This window comes from Psammomys obesus, unplaced genomic scaffold, assembly GCF_907164565.1.
Source record: "Psammomys obesus unplaced genomic scaffold, mPsaObe1.curated_primary_1811, whole genome shotgun sequence".
Lineage (NCBI taxonomy): Eukaryota > Metazoa > Chordata > Mammalia > Rodentia > Muridae > Psammomys > Psammomys obesus.
The window spans coordinates 11,191,388-11,210,756 of NW_026592890.1; the positions used below are offsets into that span (position 1 = coordinate 11,191,388).

General features: G+C 46.1%; 1 protein-coding gene across 5 annotated transcripts in view; it reads right to left on the bottom strand.

Moving 5' to 3' along the window:
- Pde10a (phosphodiesterase 10A) overlaps positions 1–19,369 on the bottom strand; it is a 419,189-nt gene that overhangs the window by 6,252 nt on the left and 393,568 nt on the right. For all 5 annotated transcript variants that reach the window (XM_055615961.1, XM_055615960.1, XM_055615964.1 and 2 more), the window contains 8 exons: positions 15,526–15,668; positions 14,551–14,634; positions 13,074–13,224; positions 11,435–11,590; positions 9,087–9,259; positions 4,803–4,914; positions 3,161–3,241; positions 1,408–1,496 (listed from right to left, as the gene is read on the bottom strand). In XM_055615961.1, the coding sequence (XP_055471936.1) occupies positions 1,408–1,496; positions 3,161–3,241; positions 4,803–4,914; positions 9,087–9,259; positions 11,435–11,590; positions 13,074–13,224; positions 14,551–14,634; positions 15,526–15,668 (989 nt within the window). The remainder of the gene's footprint in view (positions 1–1,407; positions 1,497–3,160; positions 3,242–4,802; positions 4,915–9,086; positions 9,260–11,434; positions 11,591–13,073; positions 13,225–14,550; positions 14,635–15,525; positions 15,669–19,369) is intronic.

Sequence of the window (19,369 nt, forward strand, 5' to 3'; positions counted from 1 at the left end):
GCTGGTCCCCACCACCACCGCCAGGAGTGAGTCACAGCCCACTGTGTGAAGCCATCACTCTTGGCCTCTGTGGATCAAACTGCAGTCAACTCCCTGTGAGGGAGGCCACTGAAGCTCGGCTTGATGGACTGAGTGTACTACTATCCAGGAACGGAGGGAGGGAGCACCATGTCTCAGAAAGGGAAACAGATGATCTTAGATGGTGTTCCTCATTGGTTTTATTTGTTTGGTGTTTGAAAAAGTAATCTATAAGCCAAGCAGTGGTGGTGCACACCTTTAATCCCAGCACCCAGGAGGCGGAGGCAGATGGATCTCTGAGTTCCATCAAGTTCCGGGATGGCCAGGACTACGCAGAGAAACCTCGTCTCAAGAACCACAGCAGAAGCTGGAGCACCCCACCTTTGGGTTTTATTTAATACCTTCTGGATAAATGTCTGCCCTCCTCTTCCCCTGGTTCCACTCCAGCAAGACTGAGCCACTGAGGAAGTGCCCCAGACACCATCTCAGGAATCTCAGGAAAAGGAAGGGGAGAGGTACAGAGAATCTGCAGCTAATAGGTAGGGGGCAGAGCACACCCGACAGGACAGGTACCCACCCAGGTCTCTCCTCCTGCACATACAGCTCCTGCTGCAACTTAGGCTGAGCGCCTGCCCCGAAAAGCACCTGAGCACAGTACTGCCCTTAGACACAGCACGGGGTAGGCCTCTGTATGCTGACAGGGCCTCCTGCTGTCTTTTGGAGAGAATGAATGGGCATGCTCTCCTCATATACACCGTGTAAGTCACTGAGGAAGACATGTGGTGGCTAGGAGATTTGCAACAGAAGGTCTGTTTGAGTGTCTAGGGAACACCCTGGGGGTCAGAGGTTACAGCTTGCTGCCTGACAAGGGATCTAGGAGTCAGGGTCTAGTCAGTAAAGACCACAGACACGACATTCACAAATAGGGAAGGGAGCCACTTACAGAAAGGGGTACACTGCCCTCAAGGAGGCCCTTCATGGTTAGCTCACACAGTGCACAGGTGAGAACCCTACTTCAAGAGATCCTCTGCCCACAGCCCCATTAGCTCAGCTGGACAGCTGTCCCTTGACCTACCCTGGTCCATGGCAAGGACTGCCAGCACCATTTGTCCTGTCTGAGCTGCATAAGAGGCTGCTTTAGCATCAGCTAGTGTCTGAGATTCAACTCTGATAAGAAGAAAGCAAAGTGGGGGGGCTGTGCCATCCCTGAGGAAACCCATCAATGGGGCCCACCCAAGACTCCTGAACGAGACTGATGGAGAGCAGAGCCCGCACTTCCAATCAGAAGATTCACCTGGAACTGTAAACATGACATACCCATGGGCTGATGGAGTGAAAAACCCCACGAGGGTTCAAGATGGCTTTGAAGCCACTTGACGCTGTGCCTACCTGCAGGCCTTGAGCAACGGCTCCGTGGGCGGAAGGATCTGTGTCAGGGTGGTGTAGCAGGGAATGGCCACGGCATTGTAGAATCCAAGCTGCCACAGGGAGAGGTCAGGGACGTGAAACAAGGTCGACGTTAAGATGCTGGCCCTCCCCACTCTTCTGTTGCTGAAGCCTACATATGGAGTCAGCTGTTCCTGCTATGTGTTGTGTGTGTACTGTGGGCTGAGTGTGTCCTGTGTGATGTGTGTGCTCTGGGCGCTGTGTGTGTGCTGTGCTCTGTGCTATGTGTATGCTCTGCGTTTTCTCTGCTGTGTGCTGTGTGTTACATGTGCTCCGTGTCTTCTCAGCCCCGACAGGACCAGTGCCTGTGTATTTAGATGAATGCCTGGAATACACACACAAATCCTCGACACACCCCTGCAGTTTACACACTCATGGGATGCAAACCTTAAGTGAGTTAAAGGAAATTCTAGCTACACCTGGGTGAATCCAAGGCCTGTTGAGAGGCCGTGGGAACTCAATGCTGCCTGGTGGATATTTCAGAGCCCTTCAACTGCCCAGCTCTCTTTGAGCTTAGCATTCAGGGGCTGCTGATGTATTTCTGATTTTCTTCTGTTACCTTTAGCCTGTGCCATCCCTATCCTCCCCCAGACTTTTGTGCTTCAACAGGCATCCCAGGTGTTCACGGAAGTTCTCCTAGCTCAGCTCTCTCTCTCTCTCTCTCTCTCAAGACTTCACAGTTCTAACAACTGATGTTACCCCAGCGTGCTCTAGTGAATGGCAGACGTGGATCACTGTGGAGCGGAGCAGAGCACAGATAACTGCCCTCCACTGAAGAGCCCTGCTTTGTGACTTGCTAACAGATGGCAAAGTGGCACCATGAACTCCCCTAGGTTAAGCAGCTTCTTTACAAGCCGAACATTGATATGCACCAAAGACAAGAAACAGCAGGGATTCTATGTAGTTCTCACTTCCTCCTGCTCTAGTTACCATCATGATCATGCTAGAACAATTCTGGAAGGTTTTAATTTTGACCGCTTTGAACATAAGCTTGAGACAGTGCCTCATGTGCAGTCCAGGTGGACCTGCCACAGGCTTCTGGGGGCCGGGGTTACAGGGATGAACCACCACAGTGGGCCCTTTTTTATTTTCATAGCTTTTCCTAAACCTTAGCAAGAAGTCACTTGGCTAAAGCATCCAGAGAAAACGATTACTTATTGGGGGACAGAGCACTTTGCTGTTGTGACAACATAACTTCACAATATGCAATTTAGAATTTAAAGGAATTGGCAAAATATTTGTGCATCCCACAGATATTTAAAACTCCCCCTCATGCTGCAAAAGGAGTTACTTATTTATTTGGCAACATTTAACCTATTTTAAAACAAACTACTATTCTCATTGGGAGTCCTAAAACAAAACTTTTTACTGGGATGGAATCTATTGTAACTACTTGGGAGGACTTTATTAGATCCCTTCCTTAAGCCACATGATAAGATGTATTTCAAATAATTTAATAACCAAATGTAAAATAGTGAAACAAAAGAAGCAGCTATTGGGGGAGAGGCAGGTATCTACACCCGGAGTGGGCAGGACTTCAACAGGTTCGCACAGATGCAGGAACCAGATAGAACACACGTTACAGTGATCCCCGTGTCTGAGAATAGTTCCACAGAGGATTAAAAACCACCAAGTTCCATAATAGATGATGAACAGAAAACCAGATGGCCATATACATGGCTCTTGTTCTTCATACCTGTCCTTGAGGGACTTCGTCTCGCTTATCTCTGTCCATCATAGGGATGGGCTGTATTCCCAGTTTCTTCATTTCATCACCCTAAAATAGACGGGAGGAATGTATTTGTAGTTTTCCAATAGCCATACCAAATTACGGTGTGGATAAAAATTTTCTTCAAAATAAATGCCTCATGCCCCAAGAGATGTGTCAAAGCAACAGCGATTTCTGTGCTACTGTCTGGTACCGCGCTCTGATGTTCTTTTATTGCCAGATTTCCAGACACCCAACCATCTCCTCTGGTGCCACTGGGCAGCAGCTAATGGCAGGAGGAGGGACACGTGTGCAAAGGTTGAAAGACTGTCCTGGCTTCTTCTTCAAATGGTTCTCCCTTTGTGTGCAATGAGTGGGCTTTAAGGGCATTTACCAAAGAATTTTGCCAAAACGGTCCATGAGGATCGAGGACAGCTCAAGGCTTGTACCGCCACCTTCCTGCTGTGGGTGGATACAGAGAAGACTTCCCACACACTAGGCTTTGAGAAGAGGATTTGTACCATCCTCTAGAGAGGCCACAAGACGCACACAGCATCCCAACGGCTCTTACAAAGGCACTTGCTCCTGTCTGGTTAAATAAAGTGTGAACATCTTAATGATGCTTTATCTACCTCAGACTCTGGGAATCTATAAGTATGCAGGGAGGGAGCCTATACCACGTGTCTGCCATGTCCTCACCCACAGCTTAGAGCACAAACCTGGTTGGTAAAATATGACCTGCATAGTATAAAGCCGTGTGAAACAACAGTCCAGTTTTCCCAGGTGGTGTTGGTAGAATGTATGGTAGCTCACACATACCACCAGACTGACTGTGGTGATGAGGGATTGGTGCACTTGAGACCAGTGTAGGATATCACTTTCATTAACTAGGCATGACAGGTTCTGTTACACAGTGAAAACAAAGTATGTGTGTATGTTCTAGAGCAGTGATTCTCGACTTTCCTAATGCTCTAACCCTTTAATACAGTTCCTCATGTAGGGAGCCCCAACCAGGAGGTTATTTTCATTGCTACTTCATAATACTGTTATGACTCGTAATGAAAATATCTGTGTTTTCAGATGGTCTTAGGTGACCCCTGTGAAAGGGTCATTTAACCTGCAAATGGTTAAGAGCTGCTGCTTTAGAGGCTGGCTGCCCTCCAGAAGGCAGAACCTGAGCTGGCCAGTGACCACACTGACACTGTCTTATGCCAGAGGCAAACAAGGGCAACTCTCCTTAGTTCTTCACTGGTGGCAGGTGCAGCCCAGGGCTTCAGAGCCCTCTGTGTCCAGTGCATGTTTAAAGCAATCTTCAGGAGTGCATACTGGAGAGGGAAGTTCAGCTATCAAATAGGGGAATGGCTGCAGCAGTGCTCAGTGAGCATGGTCCTAAACTCTCTCCCTGGGGATCAGGGAACTTGTCCTCAATCAGTTAGGCTGTAACAGAGCTTTCACTGCCTGACTGTATAATCCATCATGGAGTATGTGATTGACAGCAGTTTTCCAAGATGTCTATTAACATGGCCAGTTAGGTTATCAGGTAGATGGACTAGCCACATGCCATATTTCTATTAAAATAGTTTCCCACTTCTTGGTAATGTCTAAGCTAATATAAGAAGCAAGGACATACCTCAGCCCAGAATTCTGCGTAGATGTCATTGGCTGTCAGTTTTGTAACTGGCCAAAGTTTCGTCACAGAACAAAGGTCACAGGCAGTCATCATCAGCCCAATTACACGGTCTCTAAAAGACAATACAAAACAGGTGAATGCAGTATTTGCACTTTTCCCAGGGAACTACAGGGAGTGAGGGTGGGGTGCAGGCATCTCCAGGACTCAGGTTTACCCATGTGACACTTCCTATGACAGAGAAAGCATTAAGAAGCAAAACCACGCAGTCTTGCAGACAGGACAACAAAGTGGAATTAAAGTGTGGTGATGTCAGGTCCCTCTACTAAAGCCTTACAGGAGTGTGCTCTGTGCTCCCAGTTCCTCTGTAGGCACCTCCCTGTTTGAGCAAACACTGCAGGAGGCGTTCTATTACCTTCCAGATTGCCTGGCTCTCCTCAGAGCTGTGGGCCAAGCCTTCATTTCACAGACCTCTGCAAGTCTGGTGTCTCCTGAAGAGAAAACCTGCCCTAGAACATTCATCCTATATCCCTAAAGTCCGAGACATACAACAATGCTCAACTTCTCTAAAGGAGGAGTAGTGTGGCCAGGTCAGAAGAGGGTTTGGGTATGCCATGAGCTTGTTCCTTTGCAGAGTGGGACAGGCCACCTTCCTCTAAGGCTATGCTGTTTAGCAAGAACAGGTTCAAACTCGGGCTCTGACAAAGACAGGAGTTTTCCTTTTAGCTTCGTGGCATCTGTAGTTAAACACACACTGCATGTTTAACTTGCTTTCTGTGTAATGCAGCTAAATATTTTCTCAAAGAAAAACAATAATTGCTTCGAAAGTCAAAGAAACATGGTGCCTGTGGCTTTCCTGGATTTTCTTTGGGGATCCTTGGTCTAGTGAAATGAAGTACGGAATTATAGCACCCTGACGTTACCTAGAGAAGATCACATAATTTATAAGGATCATCAGTTGCACAGAACTGTGTCACAGGGGAGACAGTGTTGACACTTCCAGCCTTCGGGTGTTTACTCAATCTGAAGGACACCCACAGTAGATTTCTCCACAGGGAGATGGCCTGGACCATGGAGACAGTCTGTCAGGATCATCTGTCTGTCAGACAGCAGAGGGCTCTCACCTAGTTTTCACTGCAGGCTCCTGAATGCCACCTCACAGACTGCCGTTTGTCATCAGCCCTCTTCCTTTAGTTCACTCTCTAACCTCCACAGTATGGCTTTTTGAAAGAAGCACTGCAAAGGCTTGCAACAGGTTGGGGTGAGTAACTAAGAAACGTTCAACATTTGTACCTGGCTGCCTCTCATCTCCCAAGATAGGGTATTCCAAGACCCAGAGAGCTTAACATGACCCGGGAAATGGACAGTTCACTGGACCAACTGTTAGCTTAAAAAGAAAAACTTTTTTTTTTTTAAATTTTGGCCTTTGAAAGAAATAAGTAAGTTCTTTCCTTCCTCAATTGGTAAATTCATTAAATAAATACAGGACATGAAAACTAGCATTATGTTTACAAATAATTATTTTATGCCATTGAAGCATGTCAGTCTTAGCTAATGTATCTTCCCCCAAAACTCCCAACATATTTATGCTAAATAGTATAATAAGGTTTAGTCTGAAAAAAAGTAGTTCTCATTTCAGAACTCTGCATAAGCAATGTTAATTAGCACTATAGAATGTGCAAACCTTTTTCCACGGAAATGACCTCACACCTAACAATGGCCTCACACCTAACAATGCTGATAACAGGATCAGAAGGACCAGGAAACTGCTACTGTTCAGAGCTCACTGTCAAAACTATTTATACAACACAATGTAAAGTCATTACTTTACTACTTCTGAGAAAGTACACGGCCTGGAAACTTGGCATGAATCTTTATTAAGTGTAATTTATATTTTTACTCTCATTTACAAGTCAGTTAGATGGTCATGATCACTCAGAAATGCCAGAATGGTTATTTTATTGTTTATGAATGGAATTAGGCACCAACCTTGAATGTGTTCTAAGACGCAGTTATGACAGACAGAACGGTTCTTGCTGAAGGCACTCCTGGCAGGAACGCGTGAGGACCTGCCTTTCACTGCAGATTCCAGAGTGGAAGCCGAAAGCAACTCAGAACAGGACATGTTCACAGTCACAGGACGCTCACAGTCCCTTGGTAACTTCAAACACTTATTTTATCTAGCAATTTAAACATTCATTTTATCTAGCAGTTCCGGATTCCTGCATAATAAGCTAGACTCTGGAAGCACTGCGATAAACGTGGAATGGCACTGTGAGTCAGAAAGGGCAGACACTATGGGGCACACTAATGTCTTTTAATCTAAGCATCAAGAGGGCACATTTGATCATACCACTTTTCTGTCAGCTTTAAGAATTGCACATAAAACATTCAGAAAATAGAGTCACTAAGCGGAGGCTTCCTATAGGATTTCTAAATAAATATGTAGAGACATAATTGCCAGGTAGAGATTGCTACCTTACCAAGCATGCAAGACGAACTGTAGCAGAATGATGAAGGCGAAGACAGGGACAGCAATGGAGGGCTGCATGGTTAGCATAAATGCTTAAGGAAACTTCCCAGACTACAGAACTCTTAGTACATTCAACTCGGTGGGGAAAATGAGTTAGTCATTAAGTGGTAGTTATTTAACACATCAAGAAGAAATAAGAATGTAATTCCATTAGTATAAGAATTCAGAGCCAAATAAAAATTAAAGTGTAAAATACACAAAGATTTATAAAGTATTTGCGTTGCTGTGGGACTTAATAAGGACAAGTATCACATGTGGCTTCTGTTAGTATTTAGGCTGCTTTTTGGTAGACTAGTAACCTATGATGTCATCATGTGTCTCCTGCCAGGTAAACGTACCTGGCAGGTGCAGTCCAGCTGAGCAGAAGCTATAAATGGACCCCTGCCTCTTGCCTCTCTCTCTTGCTTTCTCTCCTTTCTCTTTTGGGGAACCCCCTCCCTTCCCCTCCCCACCATGTCTTCCTCTTTCCTTTTCCTCTCTATCTCTCCACTTCCATCCAATAAATCTCTTTCATATAATATCTGTTGTGTGTGTGGCAGCAAATAAATACTAACAGCTTCCTAAGCTAAGTTTCTCTGTTCTCCACAGAGAATCAGGAGCTAGAGTTTCATTTCCTAATAGAGGGTTTGCCTAGCATGTGTGAGCCAATGGCATCTGAGTGCAAAAGCACGAATGTCACTCTTTCCTGTGAGTATTTCGTCATTCTGAAGTTTATTAAGACAAACAGGCATCACCTTTAAAACTGTTAAACACCACAAATTAATCCCAGCTAATTTGCACTACCAACACAGAGGCCCCATATGCATTAAGCATGAAAAAGAGCTTTTCAATTTGATGTCTAAGTTTTAATAATGTTAATTATTGTGACTCATTAGTTATATATATATATATATATAGATATAGATATAGATATAGATATATTCAAGAAAAAGTAGGAGCATGGGTATCTGAAACCAAGCATACTTCATGAGGTTCCAGAATCCCTCCTGTAGGTGGCATAAACAATGTAAACACCTGTTCCCATACAAGGTCTTAAGCACAAGAACCACACGTGCTATGAGCTGTGGTGATTGGAGCACACCACCCCTGTGAACTTCAGGGAGGAGCTAGAGACATCAATGGTCCCTTGGGAGCTTTGTCAACACAGACTCAAGTCCTGGGTGGGCCATGCTGTGTGTGAAGGTAAGATGGCCTCCTCCATCATCCTTTGGAAAGACAGTTCCATGCTCTGTGTAAGTTTCACGCCTTGCAAAATGTGGCCTCGCCCCGGTGTGAATGGCAGCTGCTCGCACGGCTGACCTGAGGCGCCCACGTCACTCCGAGGATGCCATTTACCCCAAGGGCTGGGCTTCAGTTCTGCCCATTTGCTTTGCATCTGCACACCCAAATGAAATTCCCGTAAGAACCTGAAAGCAGACTGCATCCTCTAGACAGAAATGCTATGATCAGGTTTGGATGGAACAAGTAAGCAGCTGTCCGTGCGCCTGAGGACAAAGATGGCCTTACTGAGGAGACACTGGTTGGATATAGATAATCATGGCAGAGAACACTGTGGCAGTCACCTGAGCGCCATCCAGGTGGGAGCCAGGTGAGTGGCTCACGACACACTGGACCCAAGTCTGAAGCCACTAAGCATAGCAACCTTGGGGGAAAATGTGGAACCAGCACCAAAACCACGTAAGCAAAGGCACACACACCAAATTACAGTTCTTAACCCACGAGCCGGGCTCTTAGCCTTTGCCAATTATTCTTACCGATGTGACTGGTTGTGGAGGTTCAGTGACCCTGTCTGGTACATCTCCTCCAACTGTTTCCTGTTCCCAAAGTACAGAGCGAGGTCGGTGGCAATGATGGCTTTTCGGATGATCTCCAGCACCTGCTCGTACTCGCTGGAGCTCAAGGTGGAGAAGATGTTGTGTCCTTCCAGCTACAGAGAGACCAGAGGAAAGCTATCAACGGCAGACATGCCTAGGTTCAAGGCATCTTCATCACTGTCATGACAAGCTCAGGAAACAAAGGGACTGTTTTGTTGTAAGGATAGAGCTACTTCTTGTGTGGACCATTTTACCCATAGGATGCTGCTCACTACCATAAAAAACAAGTGACTATCTTATGTGTGTGTGTGTGTGTGTGTGTGTGTGTGTGTGTGTGTGTGTGTGTCTGTGTGTGTGTGTGTTTATGGTGATGGGGCTGGGAGGCATGAAATACTGAAGTTGCCAGCACCTTTTCCTCTTAGGCCAGTTAACTGCAGTAAGTTCCATATCACACTGAAACTGATGCTTAGAAAGGCATCTCCATCTATCTTCAAGCACTTTAGGCCATCTGTGAATAGCCATCTACTTTCAGCAGACACATCAGATAGAGAACAGCAATATCCAGCTGGAAGAGAAAATCTCAAGAGGCAAGAGAGAGACCCAAGAGGCATGAACACTGAGGTGCTCAGAGATACCTAAAGGGGCGCCAGGCTGTGCCTCCAAGCTATGTGGGGGGTGCCATGAAATGATGCTACCAGAGAAGGAATGACTGCAGTGAGCCAGAGAAACAGGAGACCCTTGCTACAGCACAGGATGTAGTTTGGGTTTACAGGTGGTGAGCAGACACTGAGGCCCTACAGAAGGCAGAAGCCACCCACAAAAGACTTGGTATGGGGTGGAAGCCAGGAAACTAGAAAGGGGCCATTGGTAGGAGGAGGTATTCATGGAAGGTAGGAGAGTGGATTACAGGTTAAACAAAAGGGAATAGGTGGAGATGCTGGGGTTGCAAAGGCTTAAGCTTAGAGCAGCACAGAAGTATGGGGAAGGTCAAGGGCTAGCCCAAAGGAGAGTATGGTGGTTTTGAATGAAAACGGCCCCTGTAGGCTCACAGGGAATGGCACTATCGAGAATGCCTTCTTGGAGTAGGTATAGCCTAGTTGGAGATTATGTGTCACTTGAGGTGGGATTTGGGGGTTCAGAAGCTCAAGCCAGGCTCAGTGTCTCCTGCTGCCTCCAGATGTAGAACTCTCAGCTCCTCCAGCACCGTGTCTACCTGCATGCCGCCATGTTTCCTGCCATGACGACAATCGACTAAACTTATGAACCCGTAAGCCAGCCCTAGTTAAATGTTTTCCTTTGTAAGAGTTGCTATGGTCCAGGGGAAGAGGAAGTGTGTGGGGAGGGACTGAGAGGAGACAATAGAGGGGGGCTACAATCAGGATGTAAAGTGAATAAAGTATATAAAAATAAATTTTAAAATGTGACAAATTGAAAAAACATAGTTGCCACAGTCACAGTTTCTTCACAGCAATAGAACCCTGAGAGAAAGGCATGTGAAAAAGGCATGTGGAACCCTACTTTATTTATTCATTTAACATCCCGATCATCATAGTCTCCCCCTCCTCTCCTCCTGGTCTTCATCTCCCTCCATTCACATTAAGTTGCATCAGGACTGAGAGCACCCTCTTTCACTGAGTCTGGAGGCAAGGCAGCCCTGACAGAGGAAAATCACAGAAAAGCAGGCAACAGAGTCCATGTCAGAGACATGGTAACTACTATTTCATAGTACAATTAAAAATATAAGTGGAGGCATGAGAGGAGAGTGAGGAAGCCTGGCGGTGTGGAGGATGGGAGAAAAAGGACAGGAAGACTTGTAGGGGGGTTAACCTCAGCTTTATGGAAGCCGAGTAAGTAGTAAGCTAACTTTCAAAGGAGGCGTTCTGCATGGGTGGACAATGCTGGTCCCAGAAGCCACGTACTATTAGACAAAACCACATTGCCAGGTGTGGGATAACTCCCTACCAGTTGTTTTGCTCAGGGTGGCCACAGAGGTCTCCGAAATGACTGCCAGCACTGTTGGTCACCCACATAACTAGCCTGTGAGACCCTGTTGCTGAAGACAGATGGCACACATTGGCTACAGGATATAAAGAAAACCATCTTGGATCCTACATCCCCCAGACCACTCACAAACATGGCTATACGCATGAGACAGCACAGTAAACTGCCTGCAAGGTCTGCTGTGCTGCCCTCCCTCTCTCCCCTCAGAGCACTACCACCTTGGAGAACCCTCCCCCCGCTCCTGCCGGCCAGGGTCAAGGAGCACGCATGGCTGCCGGGCAGCTCACCTGCAGGATGGACACTGTCTGGGAGAAGTGGTGCTGCTCCATGGTGGAGGTGGAGTACAGGGCCGCCAGGGGGTGGTCGAATTTCTGCAGGTAGCTGTTACTGAAGCCCCTGTGGTCCAGGTCGTGGCACAGACATGCAATTAGCAAGCCTTTGCGCTTGGGGAGGAAACAGAATGTAGACATGTTTACAGCACGGTAAGGGGGCACCTGGAGACTCTCAGCTCTCATCCACACCACATTCGTTTGTGCCCCCTGATATATCCAGACGCTTAGGAGTCTTTGAAATTATAGACAAAGTTTTGTGTAACACCGTTCTTTGTTCTTCTCCGTGTGAACTTGACAAGCAAATGACTGTTCCTCCTTGACTCTGGGGAAGGGGCAGGAGGCACCAAATGCACCACAGCATTACTGACAAGCTCAGCCGTGCACGCAGCCGGCAGCTTGGGTTCTCTAAGTTCTAACAAGGGCGCTATTCTCAGCCAATACACTCAACATGCAAGCATAGGGCGTGTGGAAACAGCATGCTACATTGGAATAAGAAAAACGCTATGAAGCCCAAGAGTGGCAACTCTGTTAAAGTGAGAGTGGTCTGAGCCAGGCCCAGCAAGAGCCTGACACCAACCAAGACTCCCGAGAAGGAAGGAGGCGAGATGGTGTTGGAGAAGACGGTGGTAGAAGAGCACACCTGAGCAAGGCCAGGAGCAGGCTGGAGACCTAGGGCAGGGTCCTCAAGCAGACCTCATATTCCAAACGACAAGGAGCAGAGTGAGGGGACTCCAGGGTAGCAGTGTCTGCCTCTAACTGGCAGTTTTAGAAAATTGTCTGATGATGGGCAAGAAATTCAGTAGGAGGGCGTGAGATACTGCTGAGAGGGTTTGCAGTGATAGAGGAAAGGTGAAGGAGGGTGAGAGCACACAGTAATGGGAAGGTAAAAGGTGGGAGCAAAGGCTGGAGTTTTCAGGCCTTCCAAGCAGCTCCTCTGACTGGCTGCAGAAAGCAAGGCAAAAGAGGTCAAAGTGGCTATTAAGGACACCTGCAGTAGCTGTGGGACATCCTGCAGGTGGCACATGTGAGTCCACCAAAGCTCTGTAAACAGAGGAAGGCAAAAGTCTGAAAAATCGTGACTCCTCAAACTCTAAGGAGCCTGAGGAAAAAAAATTGACAGAAAGGTCCCAGAGCAAGGGGGGGGGGAGAGGGGGTGCTGTGGAAATCCGTGATGTTGCAGAAGGGGTTAAACAGAAAAGACGCATTGAAAGTCTCCCCCAAACAGAACAAACAGAACACAATACAAATTTCACCAGACTAGAAAATCATTCATATGAACAAAAAAAGTGTATTTCATTGAATCTTTTGGAGGAAGTGCTAAGTAAAACATTGTTAAATTCTGCTACAACTAAAGATTATTTTAGAAAACAAATCAGCAAAAAATCCCAGACTATAGTTGAATCTTTCACACACACACACTCACACACACACACACACACTGGTGGGTATTTGGGCACAGTTGAGATTTCTAGATCAACACTTCCAATAAAGTATATTATGTGTCTGGTACTGGTGCCATATCCATGTCATGAACGCACTTTGACACGGCCACTGCGTCACGGAGGCTGTCTGACGGGAGGATGTGCATACGCACCTCGAGGTCCGTGAAGAGGCCATAGTTGTTTTGAAGTATGGCGTACATGCAGTGTGCCACCGTGACTGCGTGCTTCCAGTTGTGGTAAGGAACCCGCCGATAGTTCTTCTTCACAGACATGATGAAACGGCACAATTTTTCAAGGTCAAAGCTGTGTGGGGAAGAGAGTGTATGACAAGGCCAGCCTAGCTGAGGTGTTCACTGTGCACTCCCTCATACACCTGTGGGCTCCCCCACAATCTGTGGATTACCTCACACCTGTGGGCTCCCTCACACACCTGTGGGCTCCCCTCCTGGCCTCCCATGAACTCTGCAGTCACTCCCACAACTCTTGCCCCTTCTATAGACAGAAAGCAGCAAGGGAGCCGAGACCAGCTCTGATAGCCCCGCTCTACCGGTCAACATGCAGCTACCCACTTACCCTCTCTGAGCTCTGTGTTTACAAGCATTTTCTAGGTGTCAGAGGGCTCAGAAGGCCACATGTGGCATCCCCCTAACCAAGGCCATTCTCAGCTAAGAACATCTAAGACATACTCAGACACACAAGGGCTGAGCATATATTCAGTGCTATTCTCTGTGTCTGACCGAGCTTCCCGGTCGACTCCAAGACATTAAGGTACACTCACATTGCAAGCGGAAGCAGCCACACCCGAGTCTTCACAGGGTACATGGAGGAGGAGAACGCCAATACTGTTGTGCACCCTGTCACTGGACTATTTTTTTTTCTTAATTAAGACCCTATCCTCTCTCAAAATATATTCAGGGCAGATTAAAAAAACTAAGATTTCATATTCTTAGACTACACACAGCTGTAAAACTGGAGTGAAAGGTCTGTCCTCTTAAGGCTTCTCACCAAACCCTCAACTGTCTATTGAACAACAAGAGCTGCTGGTCCTGCATTCGCTACTGACAAAAGCAGAGATGACCCCAAGCTTGAGAGGATGGACAGAGTCATTCCAGAGAAACTGCAGATGCAGGCATCGAGACAGGAGGCCGTGGGTTAGTGCAAAACACTAACATATGGAAAATGAGCAAAGGCAGTCCTTGTGTTTCAGCTGGTCTAGGTAAGATGTGAATTAGCACACTTAAAGTCACAAAGACCATGCGGGGCAGGTCGAGAGGGTGATACCCTGTGGTTGCTGTCACATTCCCTAAAAGACATCTCTGTGTGGATCTTGCCTCCTCTACTGCACAGCTTAAATGACATTAAATGTCATGTGACAGATAATAAGAACTGCCACCATTTAGTTTACATCTAGGTTACTCGTTTCCAGTACAAAACCTAGTCAGGTGGCTGGTATGGCTACAGCCAAAGGGGCCAGGAAGGCTATCATCTGGAGCATTTGGAAGAAGCTGCATATTTGTCCAGCAAGCTCAGTTTGAATTTTGCCACAACTATACAAAGAACCTGGTTAGCTGCAAGTGGGCAAAGGAGATCACCCCCATATTTGAAAGGAACCGCACGGGTCTCTCGTACCAGGATGTCCCGCAAGACTGATGGATCATGTAGACAAAGATCCCAGGCCACATGTTCTCGAAAGGACCAATGTCAAAGTGGAACCTGCAATCGGAGGACAGCAGTGGATCATTAGATGCGATGACGATGAAGAGTGCTCCATCCTCTTATCTACCTCTGCAACCAAGGGACATGGGTGGCCTGCCCCGGCCCTGCCTTCCCTGCACTACCTGACGGGATGGAAGGGTTCCTGCAGCAATCTACAGAGCCATCTGTGAAGAAGGCTGCAGTAGGCGTCGTCAGGGTAACTAACCCTAATGCATACACAGCACATGGTCCAGAGGGACCTGGTCAGAAAGAGCGGGGCATCTAAGCGGGACCATTCATTCAGTAAGACACATGAAGTTAGCAGGCCAATAACTATGTTCTGGCTTAATAGTGTAACTACTGAGCTCCAACCGGAATAACTAGTGTGGCGAAGGATAAGGCAAATGCCAGCTTGGGAACAGGGTGGCTGTCATTAGCACATAGTCATCACAGGCCCGGCCATTCCAGACTTAAGTATATTAGCCAAGCCCTGCGAAATGGTAGTACAGAGATGGAACAAATTATTACGAAATTCTTTTACCTGAAAATTTAGATCTGTATTAAATGTCGCTTAGAACATGTGATGGACTAATGATAAATGCTAGCATTAACATGACTCATTTCAAATTCAGTTCAGTTTTTGTTGGTGGTGTTTGTTTGTTTTAAGTCACGGGCTCACTACACACCCTGACTGGCCTTTACCTCTTGACCCTCCTGCCTCAGCCTCCCAAGCACTGGTATCACACAGGCTTGGGCCACCACACTGGGTTTCAATTGCAGACTTTGTTATATAAGGCAACCAGAAGGAGTGACACACGAGGCCACACACGGCGGCCCCACAGTAACCGTGGCTCTGACTCCACAGGCCGCTTTGGCTCTCGGTCAGTGAAAACGGCGTGGGATGCTCACAGCTCTATCTCTCGGCAGATGGGCGCCGGCAGGCTGAAGCGCATGAGGCCTTGCCATTCCTCTGAGGTGCAGATGCTGTGGTATGACAGCTTCTCCATGGTGACCCTGTAGATGCACTCCGAATGGCGGATCCTGTGGTACATCTGCAAGGCATGAGGGGTGTGAGTGGGGCCTGGTTAGGACGGTGCAGCAGTACGTTGGCGCTCGTGGTCCACACAGCGCTGGAGCCGTGCACACGGACAGCCTGGGAGGGACAGCGCTCGCCTGAGTCACGTCTTCCTTAACAATTAACTCCTTACCACACATCGCCTCGAGGCGAGAAATCGCTGTCTTTTCTATAAGGTCTTACAGTGGATTCTCACTTTAATAATAAAAGTGTTAAAAATAAAATGTGTACGTATTGCCAGTAATGGACAGCTTAATAATTTCAAAGAAAATACAGTATGCTGCACTTCTGTATCTGTTAAAACAAACTCGATACCAAACTGGCTTCCTTGGTAGGAGTTCGTTTCTTTCCCTGATTTCTTTTCGATTTTTAAGTGAATCTGAGAGTTTGCCAGCCTTAGAGCAACGAATTCAAACGTGTAACAGATCTGCATAACGTGCAATACTGTGCCCATGGAGGGGACACTTGAATACGTGACTCTACTAACGGACAACTGAAGGCTTAACACATAGCCAACTGGTGAATGCTCACCCAGCGTCTTGAGGGAGAGGCTGGGGAGGAAGCCGCTTGAAAATAGCAGGCACCTTGCACTGCCCTGTTGAATGAGGAAGACCATGCGTACCTGTACGCATGCAAAATAGTTCTACAAATAATTGTACACTACTGTGAGAGGCAAAACTTAAAAAGCAATGGGCCCAGTGAAAAGATCAATATGTTTACCTGTGTAAACTGGTAACGATACAATATTAATTTGGCAAGAAACTAGAGGGGAAAAAATGATGTACGTAATTAATAGTTTCTTCAATAGCTCACACTTTGCTGTAACATCGACACAGGATAGCTTGCTCTCTATCTACAAGATTACATTCACTGTCTGCATAATAATATGAGCAAAGATGGAATGTGTCAAGAATTAAGATGCCTGCTATATCGTCATTTAAAACTATTTGGCGCCATCCTTAGCAATCTTGGCTAGGCCACAGCTGTGGAAACTGGGTTGTCTAGTCCATATGAGGTCAAATAGCTAAGTGTGGCTGTCACACCCAACAGGCTGTATAACACGTAGCAACAAAAATCCATTAAATTCAAATGCAGCCTGAATCTGAGGTTTTCTGTAACGCACCACACACACCTTCGCTACAGCCTTGGTTCCAAACACACAAAGTACATTTACTTTGTTCTGTGTGTGAAAGGACACCTACTGTCATAGAAACATGATAGTTTAATTACAGGAGAAAAAGACAATGTTTGAAGCGTCTCTCTTCAGTATATAACTATCACATTAGCATATTTGGATTGTGTTGTCGTATAGAAACTGCTGTTTAAGTTACTGCTGACCAGTTTTATATTAAAAAAAAAATTCAATTACTTTTGGCTTATGGTTAGTATTGGTTTATCAACAATTTCCAAAACGGTCCTGAATGCACTTCTGTCACTTTGTATTGTATGTTTACATAATGCAGTATCCTCCCATCCCCAGACTACCACTGAGAAAAGCATCTGTGTGAGTTCATAGATTCCTGACCCTAACTAAACTCCATCCCATCCCCACTGTCCACTGGGACCTGGTGAACCAAAAACCCAGCACCGATGTTAGATCATAGACACATGGCTCCAGGACCTCTCCCCAGGCTCTGACTGGCCTCAACAGCAGCTGTCTATGAGGCCACATACGCACAACTTTATGTCTTTACGGACCCTTAGGCTCCTGCTATAACCTAAGGGAACTTGGAAGGCCATCCAAGGTCAGAGACTGCTGACCCCAGGCCTCAACCATCAAATAACCTGTGACCTTTCTGTACAGGAGACACCTAGCCTGGCTTGGATCACCCAAGCTAATCCAACCATGAATCAGCACTGACTGTTCCATGACTGATCTCTGAGCATCACCTAGTAAATCCTAAAGCAGCCAAGACATAGCAATACCAAACTCTGAGCACATAAATGTATAAATAAATCTGAAGTGAGGCAGGAAAAAAATCCCTGAATGAGCTCTAGGAGAATACAAACAGCTGAGTGAAATAATTAAGTCAATTCAGGATGCAAAATTAGAATCAATAAGGAGAGAGAACAACTGCAGAATACAAGCATGAGATGAAGCTGGAGATGAAACATTCACTGAGGCGAATCCGCAGCTCGGGGGAAGCTTCACCAGCCACACGGCTCGTGCTCAGCACCGACTGACTCTGAGTCCTGGAGTCCAGGCGAAGGGATTAGGGCCATTCAGCCACAGAATATGGTAAATCAAAAACAACGGACACATGATGGGACATGAGAGACACTATGAAAATATCACACCCGTGGATCATAGGCGTAGATGAAGAACTCCATGCCAAAGGCACAGAAAATGTTTTCAATAAAATCACAAAAGAAAACCCCCCAATTCTAGATAATAGGTTGTCTTTCTAGGTACACGAGGCTCACAGAACATTAAATGGACAGGGCCAGAAAAGAACCTGAACATGCAGCATTACAGCCAAAACTAAACATATAGAATGAGAAAAGACCATGGCAGGGGGGCAAACACACACAAAGGTGCGCCTGTCAGGTGTCTATTTCAAAGTGTTCTGTCTATGGCGCAACTGTCTTTGATACAATCATTTTCTCATGACTAGCACCAGACACTTCTGAAATGCTGCTTATTCCTCTAAATGTTGTCTTCCAAACTGTCAAAACGTTGACTCATTTGTCAGGAGAGGGCAGCAGATTTGAAACCTGTCTTTCTGTAAAGGTAACGTGTAAATCATGTAAAAACTCAACCAATGCTCCAGGCGCTGTCCACAAACCGTAAGCCCACAGGCCGCAGGAGTAGGGACACGTGTGAGAGTGGCCTCACAAACAGGGTTGAGGAGGAGCTCGCAAACAGTGGATCACAAACACGGGAGGCTGCTCATAGCCACTGCCTCTTCCTAGATGCTGAAGGCCACCATCACAGGATCTTCAACACCCCAGGCAGGACAGGACTGTGTGACACATCAGCTTTATTCGTGCTCCCCCATGACCGAAGAGCACAGCATGGTAGCCCATTGACATCATTCACTCAAAACCCAAGCAGACACTTCCTCCCACACCTCTGTGGACTCCTCCTGGCTTTCAGCTCTACAGATGACCCCACATGTTCTTGAAGGAAGGTCAACTGTCACTGGGATTTTCTGTATTCAGTGCAGTTCAGTATGCCCTGTAGCCCAGTGTGATTCAATAATGAAGATGAAACTAAGTGTATTTGCATTGGGCATAAAGGTCATATATTTGTGCATATATAGTACGTATATATATTGTATATATGTGTATATATATTTGTGTATATGTTATATATGTATGAGTATATATATACATACAAATATATATATGTGTAGATATATATATGTATACATACATATATATATTTGTAACTCAGTAGTTACAAATAATACTGGTTCCTTCCTCATGATATCCAATTTTCAAACCATTATTTCTGTCACCATGAAGCTGGTGACCTGCAATATACTTGAAGTGTTTTGTCATCTTTTTTTTATACTTAAAGTTATAATATATATATAATATATAATGTTATAATGCAAATATATTAAAGCATGTAATTTATTTAAGTTTTTATTCATGTGTTTTTCATAATTTTATATTGTGCTTACTCTGAAATGAATTGCAACATAATTGTTTAGTTTCGTGCAAAAATAAAAT